General features: G+C 46.7%; 2 protein-coding genes across 10 annotated transcripts in view; one reads left to right on the top strand and one right to left on the bottom strand.

Moving 5' to 3' along the window:
• Positions 1 to 19,149, bottom strand: part of ZNF335 (zinc finger protein 335) — a 346,490-nt gene that overhangs the window by 255,185 nt on the left and 72,156 nt on the right. The gene's annotated exons all lie outside the window — the stretch shown is intronic.
• SLC12A5 (solute carrier family 12 member 5) overlaps positions 1 to 19,149 on the top strand; it is an 85,520-nt gene that overhangs the window by 20,356 nt on the left and 46,015 nt on the right. For both annotated transcript variants that reach the window (XM_056549992.1, XM_056549991.1), the window contains exons 2-4: positions 2,930 to 3,009; positions 5,174 to 5,305; positions 10,823 to 10,969. In XM_056549992.1, coding sequence (XP_056405967.1) covers positions 2,930 to 3,009; positions 5,174 to 5,305; positions 10,823 to 10,969 — 359 coding nt within the window. The remainder of the gene's footprint in view (positions 1 to 2,929; positions 3,010 to 5,173; positions 5,306 to 10,822; positions 10,970 to 19,149) is intronic.

Raw genomic sequence — 19,149 nt, 5'->3', positions numbered from 1 at the left:
ACACTAACGCTACTGTAACTTCTATGCTGAGCTCACGTAATGCAGTGGGACAGTTCGTTTTCCCTACAGTAGATTGCACTTCAATTCCCCGTGTACTGATAATTCTTAAAATGTCAATCAATGCTACTATTTTTGGGCCGAGACAGGCTGAGCAGGTAATGTTGTGAGGTTTCAGCTATGAAGCCTACATGATTGTAAATACAGCTCTGAGCTATAACACAAGCTGTAACTAGGGATCACTACAGGATAGGTAATGCAACTCCCAGCATGCCTGGACAGCCAATGGCTGTCTTGCAGGAGGACTCAGATTGTGTGCAAATGACATCACTTCTGGCGGTAGGGAACAGTGCACACTTACGGTCCTTACCTACTTGGACAACCCCACCTAAACAGCAGTCACCAACTGGGCAATGGTCTCTAAACTGGACCAAGTGCAGGGGTGTCAGAATAGTCAGACAGGCCAGATTGCTAACAAACATGCAGACTAAGTACAAAATTAGCGGCAAGGAGTTAAACCTGAAGAGGAACGAAGTACAAAATCAGACAGAACAAACAAAGTCAGGAAAAGCCAGGGAAACCAGGAAGGAGCACAGTACAAAATCACAAAACAAGGCAAAATGATAAACAAGCAATGGTCAAGCCAGGAGTATACCACAAGTCAAAATTAGAAGACATTAGCAAAGTCAGGAAACAGGCAAACTGTCAGGATCTAGGAAAAGCTGAGTAGTATACAAAACAATGGTGAATGCTAAGTGCGACCAATCACAGGCATGGCAGCAGTGCAACTACTGGTTTAAATATCCCACCCCAGGAGGTGTGAGCACCAGCTTCTTGGCACAGCGCCTCCACCTCCTGATTGGTTGACAGAGCTGTCAGTAATATGAGCAAAGCTGGTTACCAAAGAGATCCCAGGACACTCCTGGTGGTGCTCTGCAGGAAAAAATGCAGTGTGGGAGTGAGGACAGGTATGTTTATCACACACACAATGGAGCATGACATAGAAACAGGACAAACACATTCTAGGGGAAATTATTCTGACAACAGCAGGACCAGAAAATTCAATGAGCAAAAAACACTGCATTTCACCAGAGAGACTCCCAATACCAAATGCTAAACTACAACACGGATACAAACTGGACAAAACAAAGGCACATAGAAAACATATGGCAGCCAGACACAACTAAAACCCGGCATGGATCTATTACTCTGATAGAAATATGGCATCCAGACACAACTAAAACCTGGCATGGATCTATTACTCTGATAGAAATATGGCAGCCAGACACAACTAAAACCTGGCATGGACCCATTACTCTTATAGAAACAAAAAAAACTGCAGTCAGCAGCTGGTTAAATATAAAGAAGCAGGGAATGACATGGAAGCAGTTCTCCCGTCATGCTAAACTGCAAGGTTTATATGTTATATTGCACAAAAATAGTAGTGAACATAGTAGCGGATATTTTTCTGGGCTGTAGGTCAGACACCCCATTATGGATGATATCGTGAGTAAAATGATTAATTAACCATGTCTAGTTATGTGTGTGAACTATGGATTAGGATTCCATAATGGATTCTCTGTTCAGCGAGATGAGAGCGCTGTGTGTTTATTGTTGGTATAAAGGAAGTTGTTATATTTCTGCTGGGAGACGTCTCCATGCCTTCACCACACTTCACTAACGTTCTTGTCTGCTATTAGTCCGAAGATTCCCATAGTCCATCTTCAGAGCATGACCTCTTATGGCACTACTCCCCTGTAGGCATTAAAAGCTATCTTTATGGTGTTGTTATTTATACCGTCTTCATTTTCTTCTCCAGATGTGGTTCTAAGGTCCTGAGCCATTGCCGTTCTGCAGTGTGTAGTGTTTTTCTTACTATTAAATCAGGATTTAAAGGAATGTTGTCACCTGGACATCCCAAGCACCTCTGGTGGCCACAACCAGGGGCGGAACTAAAGGGGTTGCCGAGTGAGCAGTTACACCAGGGCCTTGTTGCCTAAGGGGGCCCGAGGCACCTCTACCCCATAAGAAGATACCCGTATTATAAGAGTCACATGGCAGGCATGGGGCCCTGTTATAGATTTTGCATTGGGGCCCAGATGCTACAAGTTATGCCTCTAGTCACAACGAAGCCAAAGGGGTCTGAGGGGCCCTTGATCCCACGATAGTTGTGCGTCCCGCACCTGTGACTGGCATTACCAGCCTTCACCAGTGTTTTGTATGATACTTAGCTTTTCCTAGATCCTGACCTATTTTCTGTTCCCTAACCTTGCTTTTGCCTTCTGATTTTGACTTGATGTGCATGCCTAGTTTTACCCTTGCTTATCCTTCTATCTTGTTTTCTGACGTTGTACTGCGCTTCTTCCTAGTTTGAGGGGGCCCCAAGGCACCTCTGCCCCTTCAAAAGATACCAGTATTATAAGTGTCACATGGCAGGCATGGGGCCATGTTACAGATTTTGCATTGGGGTCCCAGAAGCTACAAGTTATACCTTTGGCTGCAACCAAGATGAAGGGGTCCAAGGGGCCCTTGATCTCGTGATAGTTGTGCGTCATGCATCTATCAGACATTTATGGCATATCCGCAGGATCCATCCGGCCTGGTTGTGGCCACAGGAGGTGGTTGAGATGTTGTAAACAGACATAACAAATGGAAGTTGTGTCAACAGTGTAGCACCACAAGCTATTATACTCAATGGGAGCTACGCAAAGTGTGTAAAACCGCCAGCTTGACGCTCAAACTCAAGACAGTCTCAGAGATGGGACCCATATCTATTACACATTTATGGTAGATACTGTGAATATCCTATACGTGTCCAGATGGGTAAACCCATTTAATTAATGAAGGAAAATGAATACAGAGGTGAAGGAAGATCTGACTTTACTGTAGACAGAGAGCAGATGGCGACTTATTATGTTTGTTTTGTCTTAAGGAGATGGAAATCCCAAGGAAAGTTCTCCGTTCATCAACAGCTCAGAAATGGACACCGGAAAAAATATGGCCCTGTTTGAGGTAAGTCTGAGATAGCTATTTCATAATATAAGAAAACAAACATGTGACAGGACCCCAATAACATCTTACCCATCATCACCATTCTAGGACCTAGTTGTATGATCCACAGGGACCTGTAAACTCTATGGGCCACTATATCAAGTTATATTAGTCTATTATATTTAGTTAGTTTGGCCTTAGTTTGTCCCACATGGCAGATGGATACTTTCCAATACAGTACATATACAGTAGTATAATATAACTTTATCATTATAACTCAGGTTCAACATTAGTCATGAGACGAATGTCTAGCCCTTTAATGAATGCCACCATTAGATCCGCCATAATTAACTCTTGTGGTCATTACAAAATTTGACTGCTCTAACCGTAAAGAACCTTCTTCTATACTGATGAGTGAACTAGCTTTTGTGGTCCTTTGTGCTATTTTTGGAATGAATAGTTAATCTGCCTGTTTTATTTTTATTCCCTTGTATATATTTATACAATAGGTGTTAATAAGGACACTTCTAACACTCAATTAGTCTCATTTTTCCTGCAAGGTAAGGATAGAAAAAACATCACCAAAAGTTGTTAAAGGGGTGGTCCGGCAAAAAGCATCCTGTATAGGGGATAAGTGTCTAATCGAGAAGGGTCGAACGTTGGGACCCCCACGATTTCTTGAACAGGCCTTGGCACTATGCAATGAGCGTATTATTAATACAGCCTTTAAAGGGGTGATTCAGGGAAAAACAACTTATCCCCTATCCAACAGGATAGAGATAAAGTGTCTAATCGTGAAGGGTCCGACCGCTAGGACCTCCCGGAACAGGCCCCGGCTCTCTGTGAGGAGATATTGCTACAAACGCCATGTGCTCAATTCAATTTCTATGGGAACGCCAAAGAGATCCCAGTGCTGAACTCGGACATCTCCAGCAATGAAGCACATGCCGTCTGTACCATGCGCTCCTTGCAGAGAGTCAGGGGCCTGTTCCGGAGAGAGCAGAGGGTGCCGCCGGTCGGACCCCCTGCGATCAGACAAATATTCCCAATCTTGTGGGTAGGGGATAAGTTGCTTTTGCCCAGAACACCCCTTTAAAGACTTTATGGATAATAATGTATAAATATAAAGAAGTGATTTAACCCATAGGTCGATTTTTGATTCCCATTAACTTGAACCGTGCTGGAAACAACGGAGCTATAATTTTGGAAAGATCAGTGTTGCCTTCACACAGACTTTGGAAGTGTTGCCTTCACACTGCTTCCTCTGGAATGTGACATCTTTAAAATAACAACATTAATTAAATAATAACAATTCACAATATAATTTTCTCAACACAACGTTTTGCATATTTAACAAGAGGATGGTCTTTCCCAAACTTGAGCTCTTCCTTGTCGACCCCTCCAAAAATTCCCATCCAGTCAACTATATGATATGACTGAGCTGTCCAGACTACACTGAGCCTATATTCCCCATCAAGATGGAGTTTAACACAGTTCCTCATATTTTTAGCTATAACCTTCCCTGGAGTTTTTTTTACTCCTTTCTGAGCTAAGGTCTCCAATAGCCTCCAGCAGGTCCTCAGAAATCACTACTCTCAAAGCTCAGGCAATTCCGCTTCAGCAACAGCCCACACAAGCTGTCCCTTCCTGCAGCTAGACAATCCGTTTTGGCTGAAGGATGAGCGAGGTACAGCTGACGGCTTAATGCTGTTCTAAAATGGACACCATACAGCAGGTAGGATTTCCTCAGTCAGCTTACCGTCTGCAACCTAGTGATGTTCTCAAGGCCTTGATAGGTGATACCATAATGGCACCCCTCTTAAGTGGGTCCCTTGTAGGTACACTAAGTGACCCACTACACAGGGTCCTCATCACTTACACCGGCCTCCAGTTCACTGTTACCCTTGTAAGGAACATGCCATTCTAGCCTCCATGTCACGAGTACACCAATGTGTACAAGTGCATAAATGTCCTAACAGTTAAACAGATCCATCACAGGTCTTCCAGACACCACATGCTTTTTGGAATCCAACCAATCCTCTTTATCAGCTCTTGAGGTGCTCATCAGTGCCAGGCTCTTCCCTGGGCCTATGCTGATGCAGGACCTCTTTGTACTAGTTGACATTCTAATGCATCCATTACCTCTCATCCATTAACTCAAAATTACTGAACATCATGTTTTCAGGAGGAAATGGACACCAGCCCAATGGTCTCCTCACTTCTCAGTGGCTTGGCCAATTACACAAACCTGACCCAAGGAGTAAAAGAGCACGAAGAAGCTGAAAACAATGAAGGGGCTAAGAAGAAGCCTATTCAGGTAAGACCTTCAAAAAGTCATATATCTTATCCATGATCTTCATCGCGATATACACCAGGGCTCGTGGAACGCATGGGAACGGAGTTCCTGCACTTTTTCCACAGCAGGAACACTGTTCCCATTAGCTGCCCTTGAGTGAAAATCTTGGGTGAGTTCCTGCACTTCTTTCCCAGGACTTGATCACAGATATAACGTACTGTATGCTAAATGGGTATTCTGCTGGGGACCCCTGCGATCTAGTCTGTGGCACCCCAGTCATCCAGTGCACGGAGCGAACTTTGCTCCATGACAGATGACTGGTGATGCGGGGCCAGAGGCTCGTGATGTCATGGCCATCGTGATGTCACGGCCACGCCCCCCTCAATGCAAGTCTATGGGAGAGGGTGTGACAGCCGTCATGCCCCCTCCTATAGACTTGCATTGAGGAGGCGTGACCGTGATGTCACGAGGGGCGTGAATGTGATGTCACGAGGGGCGTGAACGTGATGTCACGAGCCTCCCGCGCAGAACCCGACACTCTAAATGAACATCGGGAGATTGCAGGGGGTCCCAGTAGTGGGACCCCCATGATCAGACATCTTATCCCCTATCCATTGGATAGGGGATAAGATGTCTAGGGGCAGAGTAATCGTTTGACAGCGAGCTCCGTCATATGTTTAACAGTAGATATATATGTCCACATTAGGATGTATTAGACTAAAACCACCTAGCTAATGATCTACATAGCGAAACGTAATGTTCAAGACTTTTCTTTTATCTGACTCCGTGAGATACCTAAGGCTTAATACAACTGATATCAATAGACGTTAATGATCAGGATGAGAGTGGCCACGAGGGGTTGGCTAATCTTAGCTGCGGGGAAATGTGAAGGTTGTGGCCTTCAAGTTAAGCTGGCAATACACTTAAGATGAGGATCAGTCAGAATGCGGGAAATGAATCATTCATATGAAAGATCTGACCATCAATATGCCAGACTAAGCTTTCAGATCAGGGAAAAAGTGTGAAACTGCAGTATCTAGCCAACCCAACCAAAGAGCCATATCATAGGTGGTCATTTGCTAATCTTGCCATACATGTCTTATTTCACCCGACCACACCTGACGGTAAGATGTCTGCCAATGGCAAAAGATAGCTGGTTGAAATGGCCACAATGGCTCATTGGAAATGGGGCCCGTGCCTGCCGTGTATGGATACATTGGGATCCCATTTTGACTTTTTGCCGATGTGTCCAGCCAAGCCAGCCTTAGTTGTACATCAAGAAAATATATACTCTTGGGAGGAGATTTATCAAAACCTGTCCAGAGGAGAAGTTGCTGAGCTGCCCATAGCAACCAATCAGATGGCTTCTTTCATTTTTGAAAAGGCCTCTGAAAAATGAAAGAAACAATCTGATTGGTTGCTATGGGCAACTGGTTAACTTTTCCTGTGACACTAAAACAAACAGAAAGAGCGCTCCATAGTGTATTACTGTGTAAACACGATAAACGCTTAATGTGAATGGGCGCTTACCAGTGGGAGTTATGCGAGCCTCAGCACAACTTAGGAGAAGGGTGTAGATAATCAGTCTCACTGCTGCCTTTCCACATATAGAGCAAGATAAAAAGCAGGATCCTCCAAGAAGGAGTGGAATACTTCAGGCGCTGAGAGACCACAAGTAACAGGTAAAGCAACTGAGCTTTATTCCCAACATGCAACGCGTTTTGCGCATTGGTGCTTCATCAGGTGTCAAGGCGAAACGCATTGCATATTGGGAATAAACCTCAGTTGCTTTACCTGTTACTTGTGGTCTCTTAATGCCGGAAGTATTCCACTCCTTCTTAGAGGATCCTGGTTTTTGACTTTTCCTCTGGACAGGTTATGATAAATCTCCCCCTTGGACCTTATATCAAGAGTTCTTCAATATCTAATGAAACTAGTGAAGAGTGCAATATCCATATCAATTGAATATTACAGGTGCTCCAGTGGTCCGGTGTCCCGGCCGCAGGTACTCCCCTGCTGGTATGGGTGCTCCTGGGATCCGGTTTCCCCCTTTGGTGCTGCAGTCCACTCCCTGGACCGCAGGCACTCCCATGTCCCTTGCCCCTACTCACTTCTCCTTGCTCCTGTGTATTCTGTTTGCCGGCTCTCTGAGATTTACAGGGCCAGTGCGCCGGTAATTGGTAATTGCTGGTTGCTGACCCTATAAAGGGGACTGACTTCCCCTTGACCCCTGCCGGATCTTTGTGTCTCCTAGAGCCTTAGAGAAAGCGTTTTCCTGTGTGTTCTGATTATCCGTGTACCGTACCTTCCTGCTAGTTCCTGACCTTGCACCTGTGCCGCCAGCCTCTGACCACCTTGCCACGTCCCTGACCACGCTCCTGTGCCGCCAGCCCTGACCTTCTGCCTGTCCAGCCTATGAGCTTGCCTTATCCTTCCTGTGCCACGCTACACCTCAGCAGCCGGTGTCCCGGCCGCAGGCGCTCCCCTGCTGGTATGGGTGCTCCTGGGGTCCGGTGTCCCGGCCGCAGACGCCTGCCTTTGTCCCCCTCTGGTGCTGCAGTCCGCTCCCTGGACCGCAGGCACTCCCATGTCCCTTGCCCCTACTCACCTCTCCTTGCTCCTGTGTATTCTGTTTGCCGGCTCTCTGAGATTTACAGGACCAGCGCGCCGGTAATTGGTAATCCTGGTTGCTGACCCTATAAAGGGGACTGACTTCCCCTTGACCCCTGCCGGATCTTTGTGTCTCCTAGAGCCTTAGAGAAAGCATTTTCCTGTGTGTTCTGATTATCCATGTACCGTACCTTCCTGCTAGTTCCTGACCTTGCACCTGTGCCGTCAGCCTCTGACCACCTTGCCACCGTTTATTTTAGGACCAAGATGAAACGCGTTGCATCTTGGTCCCAAAATAGACGAGTTGGATTTTACCTTGGCTCCTATCAACTCCTTCCTGGTCAGCGCCATCAGATTCCCACCTGTGTGTTCTTATCTATCTTGTTTCCTGGGTGTTTCCTACGCTCATTCCATTGTTGTGTACGGGGTTACACCACCATATGTGGTAAGCGACATTCCCCGTCTCCTTACCCTTTACTGGTGCCTTTTCCTTTTCTTTATTACATATCAATTGAAGGCATCCTGAAAACTCTTCAGCTTTCTAGGCTTGTGTAGGTCAATAATATCTACCGAATTTCTATTTTTATTTCCTCACAAAAGGAAAGGATTAATGAGACCTGAAGATACGTCTCACTTTGACCACAGCATGGTCCGGTCGAAGGTGACCAATATTTTTCTTTATTTACTAGTAACAAGGAAACCTTACATTAGGAACGCGGAACTATTCTGACTTCTAAGGGAAACTTGGAGAAATAATGAAACCCAGGAACCTCATGGGAACACCCTGGCCACATTAGAAGCCAAGCTTTAGTGTTGAGTTAATAGCTACATGGAATGAACGCCAGGCAAACTTACATTCCCTAAAGGACTTCTCCTCTGAAATGGATTAGGTTGTCTGACAGTTCCTTTAATATCACTGTTAACATCACACTTGGATTTTACTGACTATATTATGTGTTGTATTCTGTGAAGTCCCTGATGGTCATTTCAATATTCCCTTGTCATTGATTGACTAAATTAAAGAATGGGACTTATATTGTATACGTAACCTTCACAGATGGGGAAGAACATGGAACTAAAAGGCATTGACAAAAAATAACGCACCAATGAGTTGTTGGAATTAAAGAGTACCTCTCACGATCTTGTTACATTTTATAATCCTCCCAGTTCACTGCCCCCATCATGATAAACCACCCCCTGCATTTATTTTTATTATTTTTTAGTTTTCTACCTTGATATCGCTCTGTATTTTTTGCTCAGTCTCAGTCTGGGAAGGGGTGTTCCCCAGCAGGCGTGACATCATCTGAAGCCATACAGAGGAGAACTTCCTCACTCACTCTGCTACACACAGCCCAGAGCAGTTCAGTGTGAGATGAGCTATGATTGGATAAGGCTGCACACGCCCCCCTCAGCACTTCAGACTGTATTTCCTGATTTTAGACTTTTGCCAGGCCAGCAGGAGTCCAAAGTCTGTGCAAGAGATGGGGGGAAATGTGCTCTGGACAAGTAGGGAGACACATAGTGGCAGATTTTTTTAAACACAAATAAAACAAGTACAAGTAACAAAGTACATTAGAAAGATTATTTATTTACCATAAGGAGTGCAATAGCAAAAAATAGTTTTAATGAGAGTGCCCATTTAAACAAAACTATACATGTATGGATGTAATAATAAGATATGAGAGTGATTATAATATTAAGGTGAAAGAAAAACTGTGCAAATGAAAGGAGATTCTAATTCCCTGTCGGGCGATTATAGCCATGATACAAGATGAGATACGGATGGGAATGGAGGTATACAGGTTCTGTATGGCATCATGCAGCACATTTGCCCAATGATGTTGCAGTTGGGCCTGTAGATCCTGCACACTCCTAGGTTGCCCAAGCTGGCTCCCATACACGGATTGGTGATAAAGCTGGTAAACGGAAAGGCCAAGGAAGTGTTGGGATATGATTGTGACTTTCCTGGAAACCCTTGCTGTGTGTGGATGATCATTATTCTGCTGAAATATTCCAGTTGCAAGCCATGAGAGGCAACACGTGTGGCCACAGGATGTCCTACACATATAACTGAGCTGTAAATGTAACCTGTCCAGGGGATCACATGGTTCCCTTTACTGGTCGTCGATCTGAGAGATCTGGATCCTGTTCAGCGTGTGTGCCCTCATCTACTGCCAGACACCCTACATCGACCATTCTGCTTCTTTTAGTGCACCCTCTTAAAGGAGTACTCCGCTGCTCAGTGTTTGGAACAAAGTGTTCTGAACGCTGGAGCAAGCGTCAGGAGCTTGTGATGTCATAGCCCTGCCCCCTCATGACATCACACCCCTCCCCCTCAATGCAAGTCTATGGGAGGGTGCGTGACAGCCGTCATAGACTTGCATTGAGGGGGTGGGGCATGACATCATGAGGGGGCGGGGCTATAACATCACAGCTCCCATAGACTTGCATTGAGGGGGTGGGGCATGACATCACGAGGGGGCGGGGCTATAACATCACGAGCTCCCGGCATCGGCTCCAGCGTTCGGAACAGTTTGTTCCAAACGCTGAACAGCAGAGTACCCCTTTAAAGTCTATTATAGTGGCATGCACAGTGAACAAACTCTCACCAAGAGGTACACTACCCAAAAGTAGCCTGAGATCCTTTTTAATATGGAAGTCAGGGATGCATTTTACACCCTTGTGTCTAATTAGACTCCACCTGTAACCATTTCCATATCTACATGACGAGTTTTGCAGCAATCCAACATTTTTATCTGGGTGTATTATTATTATTATTATTATTTTTGTTAGTGAGTGTATTAACTACAGCAGTGTCCCCCCAACATGTAGCTCTTCAGCTGTTGCAAATCTACAACTTCCAGCAGACCCTGACAGCCATATAAGCTTTTCATAACCTTTTACACTTATTGTTGTTCTTTATCCCAGGCTCCGAGGATGGGAACCTTCATGGGTGTCTACCTGCCCTGCCTACAGAACATCTTTGGAGTCATCCTTTTCCTGCGTCTCACTTGGGTTGTGGGAGTCGGAGGTGTCCTGGAGTCTTTTATTATTGTCATAATGTGCTGCTCCTGTGTGAGTATGGGACCGGGGAGAAGTAGATGGTGGAAGGAGAGTAGATCAGGTCATCATGAGGACACTTAATAATCCCAGGGCACTTGGGTAGGAACTGTATTAATATGTATAGTCTATAAGTAGGTGTCTTTCTCTGAATACCTATAATTGTAAATAAACCAGTATAGAGATCGCAAGACACAACTGCTGTAGTAAAAGGAGATGCCAAGTTATAAAATCAATAGTTAAACGTCTGATATAGGTTTAAAACATAGAAAAAAGATGCCAAATCAGCTCACCACCATAAGTCTGAATTATCTTCAGGTGCAGCATGGACAACATAAAAACAAAGTCAGCCAGTTCCCGTGTAGACATCTAGTCTAGTCACTATGATCCAATAAAATTTAAATATATATATTTAAAAAAAAAAGACAAAAACAAAAAAACAACAACAAAACACCAAAGCATCTTGAGGTGTTTGTACACATCTCCTAATCTCAGTGTTTTCATGGACCTGAGGAAGGTGCATATGAGTGCCGAAATGCGTTGTTCACTCCAGTATCTTTTGACAAAGTCTATGAGTCTTGTGCAACTGTGGCAGCTTTTTATCCTCCTAATCTCATGTGTTTTCCTTTTGTACACTCTCTCATTTATTTTGTCACCATTGGGCGTTCCCTTCCAATGGCATTTGTTGTGCCGGTACCTTCCTGTGCAGTTTATAAGCACGTCTGGACCTATGTAGTCATGATGAAGAACTGTTCACCAGTTTGAAACCCGTTTATATATATATATATATATATATATATATATATAAAAATATATATATATAAAAAAAAAAATAATTTCATGTTGATTTGTGTTTATTTTTAATGGATCTTGAATACATTTTATTGGAAGCTGGTGACTAGAATATGCCTGCATTTTGGATGTCCTATATACCTTGCTTCTTTATAGTCCTAATACACAGTAGATCGTTTGAAGGCTATTTTTAGAAGTGGATGTATGTGAGCGTAGGTAATGGAATTTTGGAGAATATTGTGTTTATCACTGATGTTCTGTGTTTTTCTCTATTCCAAGCTTTAATTCTTAATGTTGCCGTATGTCTGCACATACCTGTACTCATAACCCTCTCATACCTAATGGCTTCTCTTCTCCCCCACCATTTCCACCGACGCTTTTCATAGCTTTTCTACGTTCAGCATTTGGACAATTCAAATACAGCAGCACCGAATGGTTTAAACCAATCTGGTCCCATATGTTACCTTATAACTGCATTGTGCTGCAACCTATATGAGGTCCATCAGAACATGCACATAAGAATTAGTCCTGCGTGGCCCATATTGCATTATGTGACTGAAAGAAATCATATGGCCTGACAGTGTGTGATGTGGCATGGATTCTGTATTTCTATTCCATGATGTTGTCTGATGTTCCTGCCAGTGACTGTGTCTGATATCACGCCCACTCTTTATAGGATCACGGCTAGTGCCAGAGCTAATCCTTAACTGAGCAGCACTGCTTCCTGAATTATCGCCTAGTTTTGGATTCTATTGCATGTGCTATTTAGAAAACACTAAAATGGGGGCAAAAAACTCAGATCTAGGCTAGCAAGTTAAAGTTGCAGAAGACATCTTGATAAGGCTGCCGATGCCTTTCCTGAATCGATCTATGCTAGCTGTAATAAAAAAAGAAGCTTTTTAGAGGTAGATCCAGGGCCGGCTCTGCCTATAGGCCAAATAGGCAGCCACCTAGAGCGCCCTATTGGGAGGGGGCGCTGCTCTGCCAACTGCAAGAAACTTAGCCAACTAGCATACGAACCACCCACTCACACTCAGCACCACTTCCCCTGTTACAGTGTGTCACCCCAGTAGTAAGGAGATTACATGAGGAGGAGGTTTGTTACAGTGTGTCACCCCAGTAGTAAGGTGATTACATGAGGAGGAGGTTTGTTACAGTGTGTCACCCCAGTAGTAAGGCGATTACATGAGGAGGAGGTTTGTTACAGTGTGTCACCCCAGTAGAAAGGAGATTACATGAGGAGGAGGTTTGTTACAGTGTGTCACCCCAGTAATAGAGTGATTACATGAGGAGGAGATTTGCTACAGCTTGTCACCCCAGTAGTAAGGTGGGGTGTGTCAAAGGGTGGAGATAATGGGCGGGGTCAAGGGGGTGGCAAAATTAGCTTTCGCCTAGGTTGGCAAAATCCTTGCACCAGCCCTGGGTAGATCCAGCTTGACTTAGTTAAAATTTCCACATTTATTTGAGCGTTTTAAAAATAGATTGCATTTTAGTTCGTAAAGTGACCAACAGGTTTCTGGGGTGGCACTCACCCTTCGTCAGGGGGACATTCTGCTAAATTGATTCACCGGTTGTCGTTTGGTGCGGCCGAGCATTATTATATTATATATGATTTTACATAGGCCTGCAGGTATCTCTAAAAACAATACGTTAGTTACATTTTATTAAATAAAGAACCAAACAAATGCTATAAAACTAATCACTGGATCTATGTCGTGATCCTGGATTTAATATGTGCACAAATCTATGGTTGGCTGACTGCAGCATCAAAAGCGGTGGTCTTCAAGGACCTTCAGTTGTTGCAAAAATGTTGCAAAACTACAACTCCCAGCATGCCCGGACAGCCGTTGGCTGTCCGGGCATGTTGGAAGTTGTCGTTTTGCAGTAGCTGGAGGTCCACAGTTTGGAGACCACTGATCTACAGCAACATGGTAGTGCATTATGGCGACTGATAAGTCTCGTATACTTATGCTACCGATGCAACGTCCATGCGACAAATCCAGCGTAGTACTTCTGGTGGCCATGACTTGTTGCTATGCAGATGTCCCTTCTTTTGTATCAGCAGATATGCTAATGTCCCCACTGCAGACTATTACCGTGCATTCCTTCCATGTCTATCTCAGATCTCAGTTATTGCGTGTTGTGACACCCAGTGACTCATTCTGGTACTGCACCCTTTTGCCGATTACGTAGCTGACACATACTGAACGTTTCGAAGACAAGAGAGCCATGAGAAGATGTCCTGCAGCCTATGCTGCAACAGAGCTTCTGGCAATCTGGGGGGCAGGGGGGAGGCTGAAAGCAACGCCACAGCCATTGCTTCATTTCTCTATGGGTTTAGCTATGCATCCATTTACATCTTAAGTATACATTAACAAGTCTTCAAGTGTGAAAGTCACTTTTGTGAAAACCTTAAGGAATTGTCACCGCCTCGTCCTTCGCACTAGCATCACATAAGAGAAGTCGGTGTCATGTAACTAGATTCCGATTGTTCTTCGGTTCTTAAAAATCCTTAGAAAGGGTTCATTGGGGGACAGGGGAGAAGAGAAATAGGGAGTGCCTATACACTACAACCCCCTCTCCCTCGGATATTGATGAGGGCCTAGTACCCATACACTACACCCCCCATGTTTATTGTTGAGGGCTTACAGCCTATACACTACCTATCCCAACCCCCCACAGATATTGATGAGGGCCTAGTTTCCATACACTACAACCCCCCACAGATATTAATGAGGGCCTAGTTTCCATACACTACACCCCCCCCCCCCCCACAGATATTAATGAGGGCCTAGTGCCCATACATTACAACCCCCCACAGATATTGATGAGGACCTAGTGCCCATACACTACAACCCCCCACAGATATTGTTGAGGGCCTAGTGCCCATACACTACAACCCCCCCACAGATATTGATGAGGGCCTACTGCCCATACACTACAACCCCCCACAGATATTGATGAGGGCCTAGTGCCCATACACTACAACCCCCCACAGATATTGATGAGGGCCTAGTGCCCATACACTACAACCCCCTCCCCATGTTTGTTGATGAGGGCCTAGTGTCCATACCCCCCCCCCCCCCACAGATATTGATGAAGGCCTAGTGTCCATACCCCCCCACACAGATATTGATGAGGGCCTAGTGTCCATATACCCCCCCCCCCCACAGATATTGATAAGGGCCTAGTGTCCATACACTACAACCACACCCCCCATGTTCCCATGTTTATTGATGAGGGTCTAGTGCCCACACACTACCTAAACCCCCCCCCCCAAAAGGATATTGATAAGGGCCTGGTGCCAATAGACTAACCCCACACACACACACACAACATTTCATGGATATTGATGAGCACGTAGTGTCCATACTTTACAACGCTCCCAACTCACCATGGATACCCTACAAACCCTCAAGGATATTAATGTTGGCCCAGTGTTTATACACTACCTACCCAACCCCCCCCCCCCCCTTATTTCCAGGATACTATGGGCCTAGTGCCCATACACCTCCCACTCAACCCTCAGATTGATGGAGAACATTCCTCTCAAACAAGTTATTGGCTGTCACGATGCCGGCTGGCAGGTAGTGGACCCTCTGTGCCAGAGAGGGATTGGCGTGGACCGTGCTAGTGGACCGGTTCTAAGCCACTACTGGTTTTCACCAGAGCCCGCCGCAAAGCGGGATGGTCTTGCTGCGGCGGTAGTGACCAGGTCGTATCCACTAGCAACGGCTCACCTCTCTGGCTGCTGAAGATAGGCGCGGTACAAGGGAGTAGGCAGAAGCAAGGTCGGACGTAGCAGAAGGTCGGGGCAGGCAGCAAGGATCGTAGTCAGGGGCAACGGCAGAAGGTCTGGAAACACTGGCAAGGGACACACAAGGAACGCTTTCACTGGCACTAAGGCAACAAGATCCGGCAAGGGAGTGCAAGGGAAGTGAGGTAATATAGGGAGTGCACAGGTGATAACTCTAATTGGAACCACTGCGCCAATCAGCGGCGCAGTGGCCCTTTAAATCGCAGAGACCCGGCGCGCGCGCGCCCTAGGGAGCGGGGCCGCGCGCGCCGGGACAGAACAGACGGGGAGCGAGTCAGGTAGGAGAGCCGGGGTGCGCATCGCGAGCGGGCGCTACCCGCATCGCGAATCGCATCCCGGCTAGCAGCAGGATCGCAGCGCCCCGGGTCAGAGGACGTGACCGGGGCGCTGCAGCGGAGGAGGTGAAGCGAGCGCTCCGGGGAGGAGCGGGAACCCGGAGCGCTCGGCGTAACAGTACCCCCCCCCTTGGGTCTCCCCCTCTTCTTGGAGCCTGAGAACCTGAGGAGCAGACTTTTGTCAAGGATGTTGTCCTCAGGTTCCCAGGATCTCTCTTCAGGACCACAACCCTCCCAGTCTACCAAAAAAAAATTTTTTCCTCTGACCTTTTTGGTAGCCAAAATCTCCTTGACCGAGAAGACGTCCGAGGAGCCGGAAACAGGAGTGGGAGGAACAGATTTGGGAGAAAAACGGTTGAGGATGAGTGGTTTGAGAAGAGAGACGTGAAAGGCATTAGGGATACGAAGAGAAGGAGGAAGAAGAAGTTTATAAGAGACAGGATTAATTTGACACAGAATTTTGAAAGGACCAAGATAGCGTGGTCCCAACTTGTAGCTAGGGACACGGAAGCGGACATATTTAGCGGAGAGCCATACCTTGTCTCCAGGGGAAAAAACGGGGGGAGCTCTTCTTTTCTTATCCGCGAACCTCTTCATGCGTGAAGAAGCCTGTAAGAGAGAATTTTGGGTCTCTCTCCATATAATGGAAAGGTCACGAGAAATTTCATCCACAGCGGGCAGACCAGAGGGCAAGGGGGTAGGGAGGGGGGGAAGAGGGTGACGGCCGTACACCACGAAAAATGGGGATTTGGAGGAAGATTCAGAGACCCTGAAGTTATACGAGAATTCGGCCCATGGAAGGAGATCTGCCCAGTCATCCTGGCGGGAGGAAACAAAATGTCGCAAATAATCACCCAGGATCTGGTTAATTCTTTCTACTTGTCCATTGGACTGGGGATGATATGCAGAGGAAAAATTTAATTTAATCTTGAGTTGTTTACAGAGAGCTCTCCAGAATTTAGACACGAATTGGACCCCTCTATCCGAGACAATCTGCGTAGGCAACCCGTGAAGGCGAAAAATGTGTACAAAAAATTGTTTAGCCAACTGAGGCGCAGAAGGAAGACCAGGAAGAGGAATGAAATGTGCCATTTTGGAGAATCGATCAACGACCACCCAAATAACGGTGTTGCCACGGGAAGGGGGTAAATCAGTAATAAAATCCATACCAATCAGAGACCAAGGCTGTTCGGGGACAGGCAGAGGATGAAGAAAACCAGCGGGCTTCTGGCGAGGAGTCTTATCTTGTTTTTTGCAGAAAACATCCGCGAAGTCCATATAGGCCTTGGGGAGACCGGTTACAGGAGGAACCACAGAGTTACGGCAAGGGTTACTGGGAACCGGTTTTAGACAGTTCTTGGAACAAGAGGACCCCCAACTCTTGATCTCCCCAGTGGACCAATCCAGGGTTGGGGAATGAAGTTGAAGCCAGGGAAGTCCAAGGAGAATCTCCGAGGTGCAATTGGGGAGGACCAAAAGTTCAATCCTCTCATGATGAGATCCGATGCTCATAAGAAGGGGCTCCGTGCGGAAACGTATGGTACAGTCCAATCTTTCATTATTTACACAATTGATGTAGAGGGGTCTGGCGAGACTGGTCACTGGGATGTTGAACTTGTTGACGAGAGAGGCCAAAATAAAATTTCCTGCAGAACCAGAGTCCAAGAAGGCCACTGTAGAGAAGGAGAAGGCAGAAGCAGACATCCGCACAGGCACAGTAAGACGTGGGGAAGCAGAGTAGACATCAAGGACTGTCTCACCTTTGTGCGGAGTCAGCGTACGTCTTTCCAGGCGGGGAGGGCGGATAGGACAATCCCTCAGGAAGTGTTCGGTACTAGCACAGTACAGGCAGAGGTTCTCCATACGGCGTCGTGTCCTCTCTTGAGGTGTCAGGCGAGATCGGTCGACCTGCATAGCCTCCACGGCGGGAGGCACAGGAACAGATTGCAGGGGACCAGAGGAGAGAGGAGCCGAGGAGACGAAACGCCTCGTGCGAACAGAGTCCATATCTTGGCGGAGTTCCTGACGCCTTTCAGAAAAACGCATGTCAATGCGAGTGGCTAGGTGAATAAGTTCATGTAGATTAGCAGGAATTTCTCGTGCGGCCAGAACATCTTTAATGTTGCTGGATAGGCCTTTTTTGAAGGTCGCGCAGAGGGCCTCATTATTCCAGGACAATTCTGAAGCAAGTGTACGGAATTGTACGGCATACTCGCCAACGGAAGAATTACCCTGGACCAGGTTCAACAGGGCAGTCTCAGCAGAAGAGGCTCGGGCAGGTTCCTCAAAGACACTTCGGATTTCCGAGAAGAAGGAGTGTACTGAGGCAGTGACGGGGTCATTGCGGTCCCAGAGCGGTGTGGCCCATGACAGGGCTTTTCCGGACAGAAGACTGACTACGAAAGCCACCTTAGACCTTTCAGTGGGAAACAGGTCCGACATCATCTCCAGATGCAGGGAACATTGGGAAAGGAAGCCACGGCAAAACTTAGAGTCCCCATCAAACTTATCCGGCAAGGATAAGCGTATCCCAGGAGCGGCCACTCGCTGCGGAGGAGGTGCAGGAGCTGGCGGAGGAGATGACTGCTGAAGCTGTGGTAGCAACTGTTGTAGCATAACGGTCAGTTGAGACAGCTGTTGGCCTTGTTGCGCAATCTGTTGTGACTGCTGGGCGACCACCGTGGTGAGGTCAGCGACAACTGGCAGAGGAACTTCAGCGGGATCCATGGCCGGATCTACTGTCACGATGCCGGCTGGCAGGTAGTGGACCCTCTGTGCCAGAGAGGGATTGGCGTGGACCGTGCTAGTGGACCGGTTCTAAGCCACTACTGGTTTTCACCAGAGCCCGCCGCAAAGCGGGATGGTCTTGCTGCGGCGGTAGTGACCAGGTCGTATCCACTAGCAACGGCTCACCTCTCTGGCTGCTGAAGATAGGCGCGGTACAAGGGAGTAGGCAGAAGCAAGGTCGGACGTAGCAGAAGGTCGGGGCAGGCAGCAAGGATCGTAGTCAGGGGCAACGGCAGAAGGTCTGGAAACACTGGCAAGGGACACACAAGGAACGCTTTCACTGGCACTAAGGCAACAAGATCCGGCAAGGGAGTGCAAGGGAAGTGAGGTAATATAGGGAGTGCACAGGTGATAACTCTAATTGGAACCACTGCGCCAATCAGCGGCGCAGTGGCCCTTTAAATCGCAGAGACCCGGCGCGCGCGCGCCCTAGGGAGCGGGGCCGCGCGCGCCGGGACAGAACA

Source organism: Hyla sarda, chromosome 13 (genome assembly GCF_029499605.1).
Source record: "Hyla sarda isolate aHylSar1 chromosome 13, aHylSar1.hap1, whole genome shotgun sequence".
Taxonomy (NCBI): domain Eukaryota; kingdom Metazoa; phylum Chordata; class Amphibia; order Anura; family Hylidae; genus Hyla; species Hyla sarda.
Note: the sequence above shows the minus strand (reverse complement) of the source record. Positions and strands in the feature narration are given on the sequence as shown.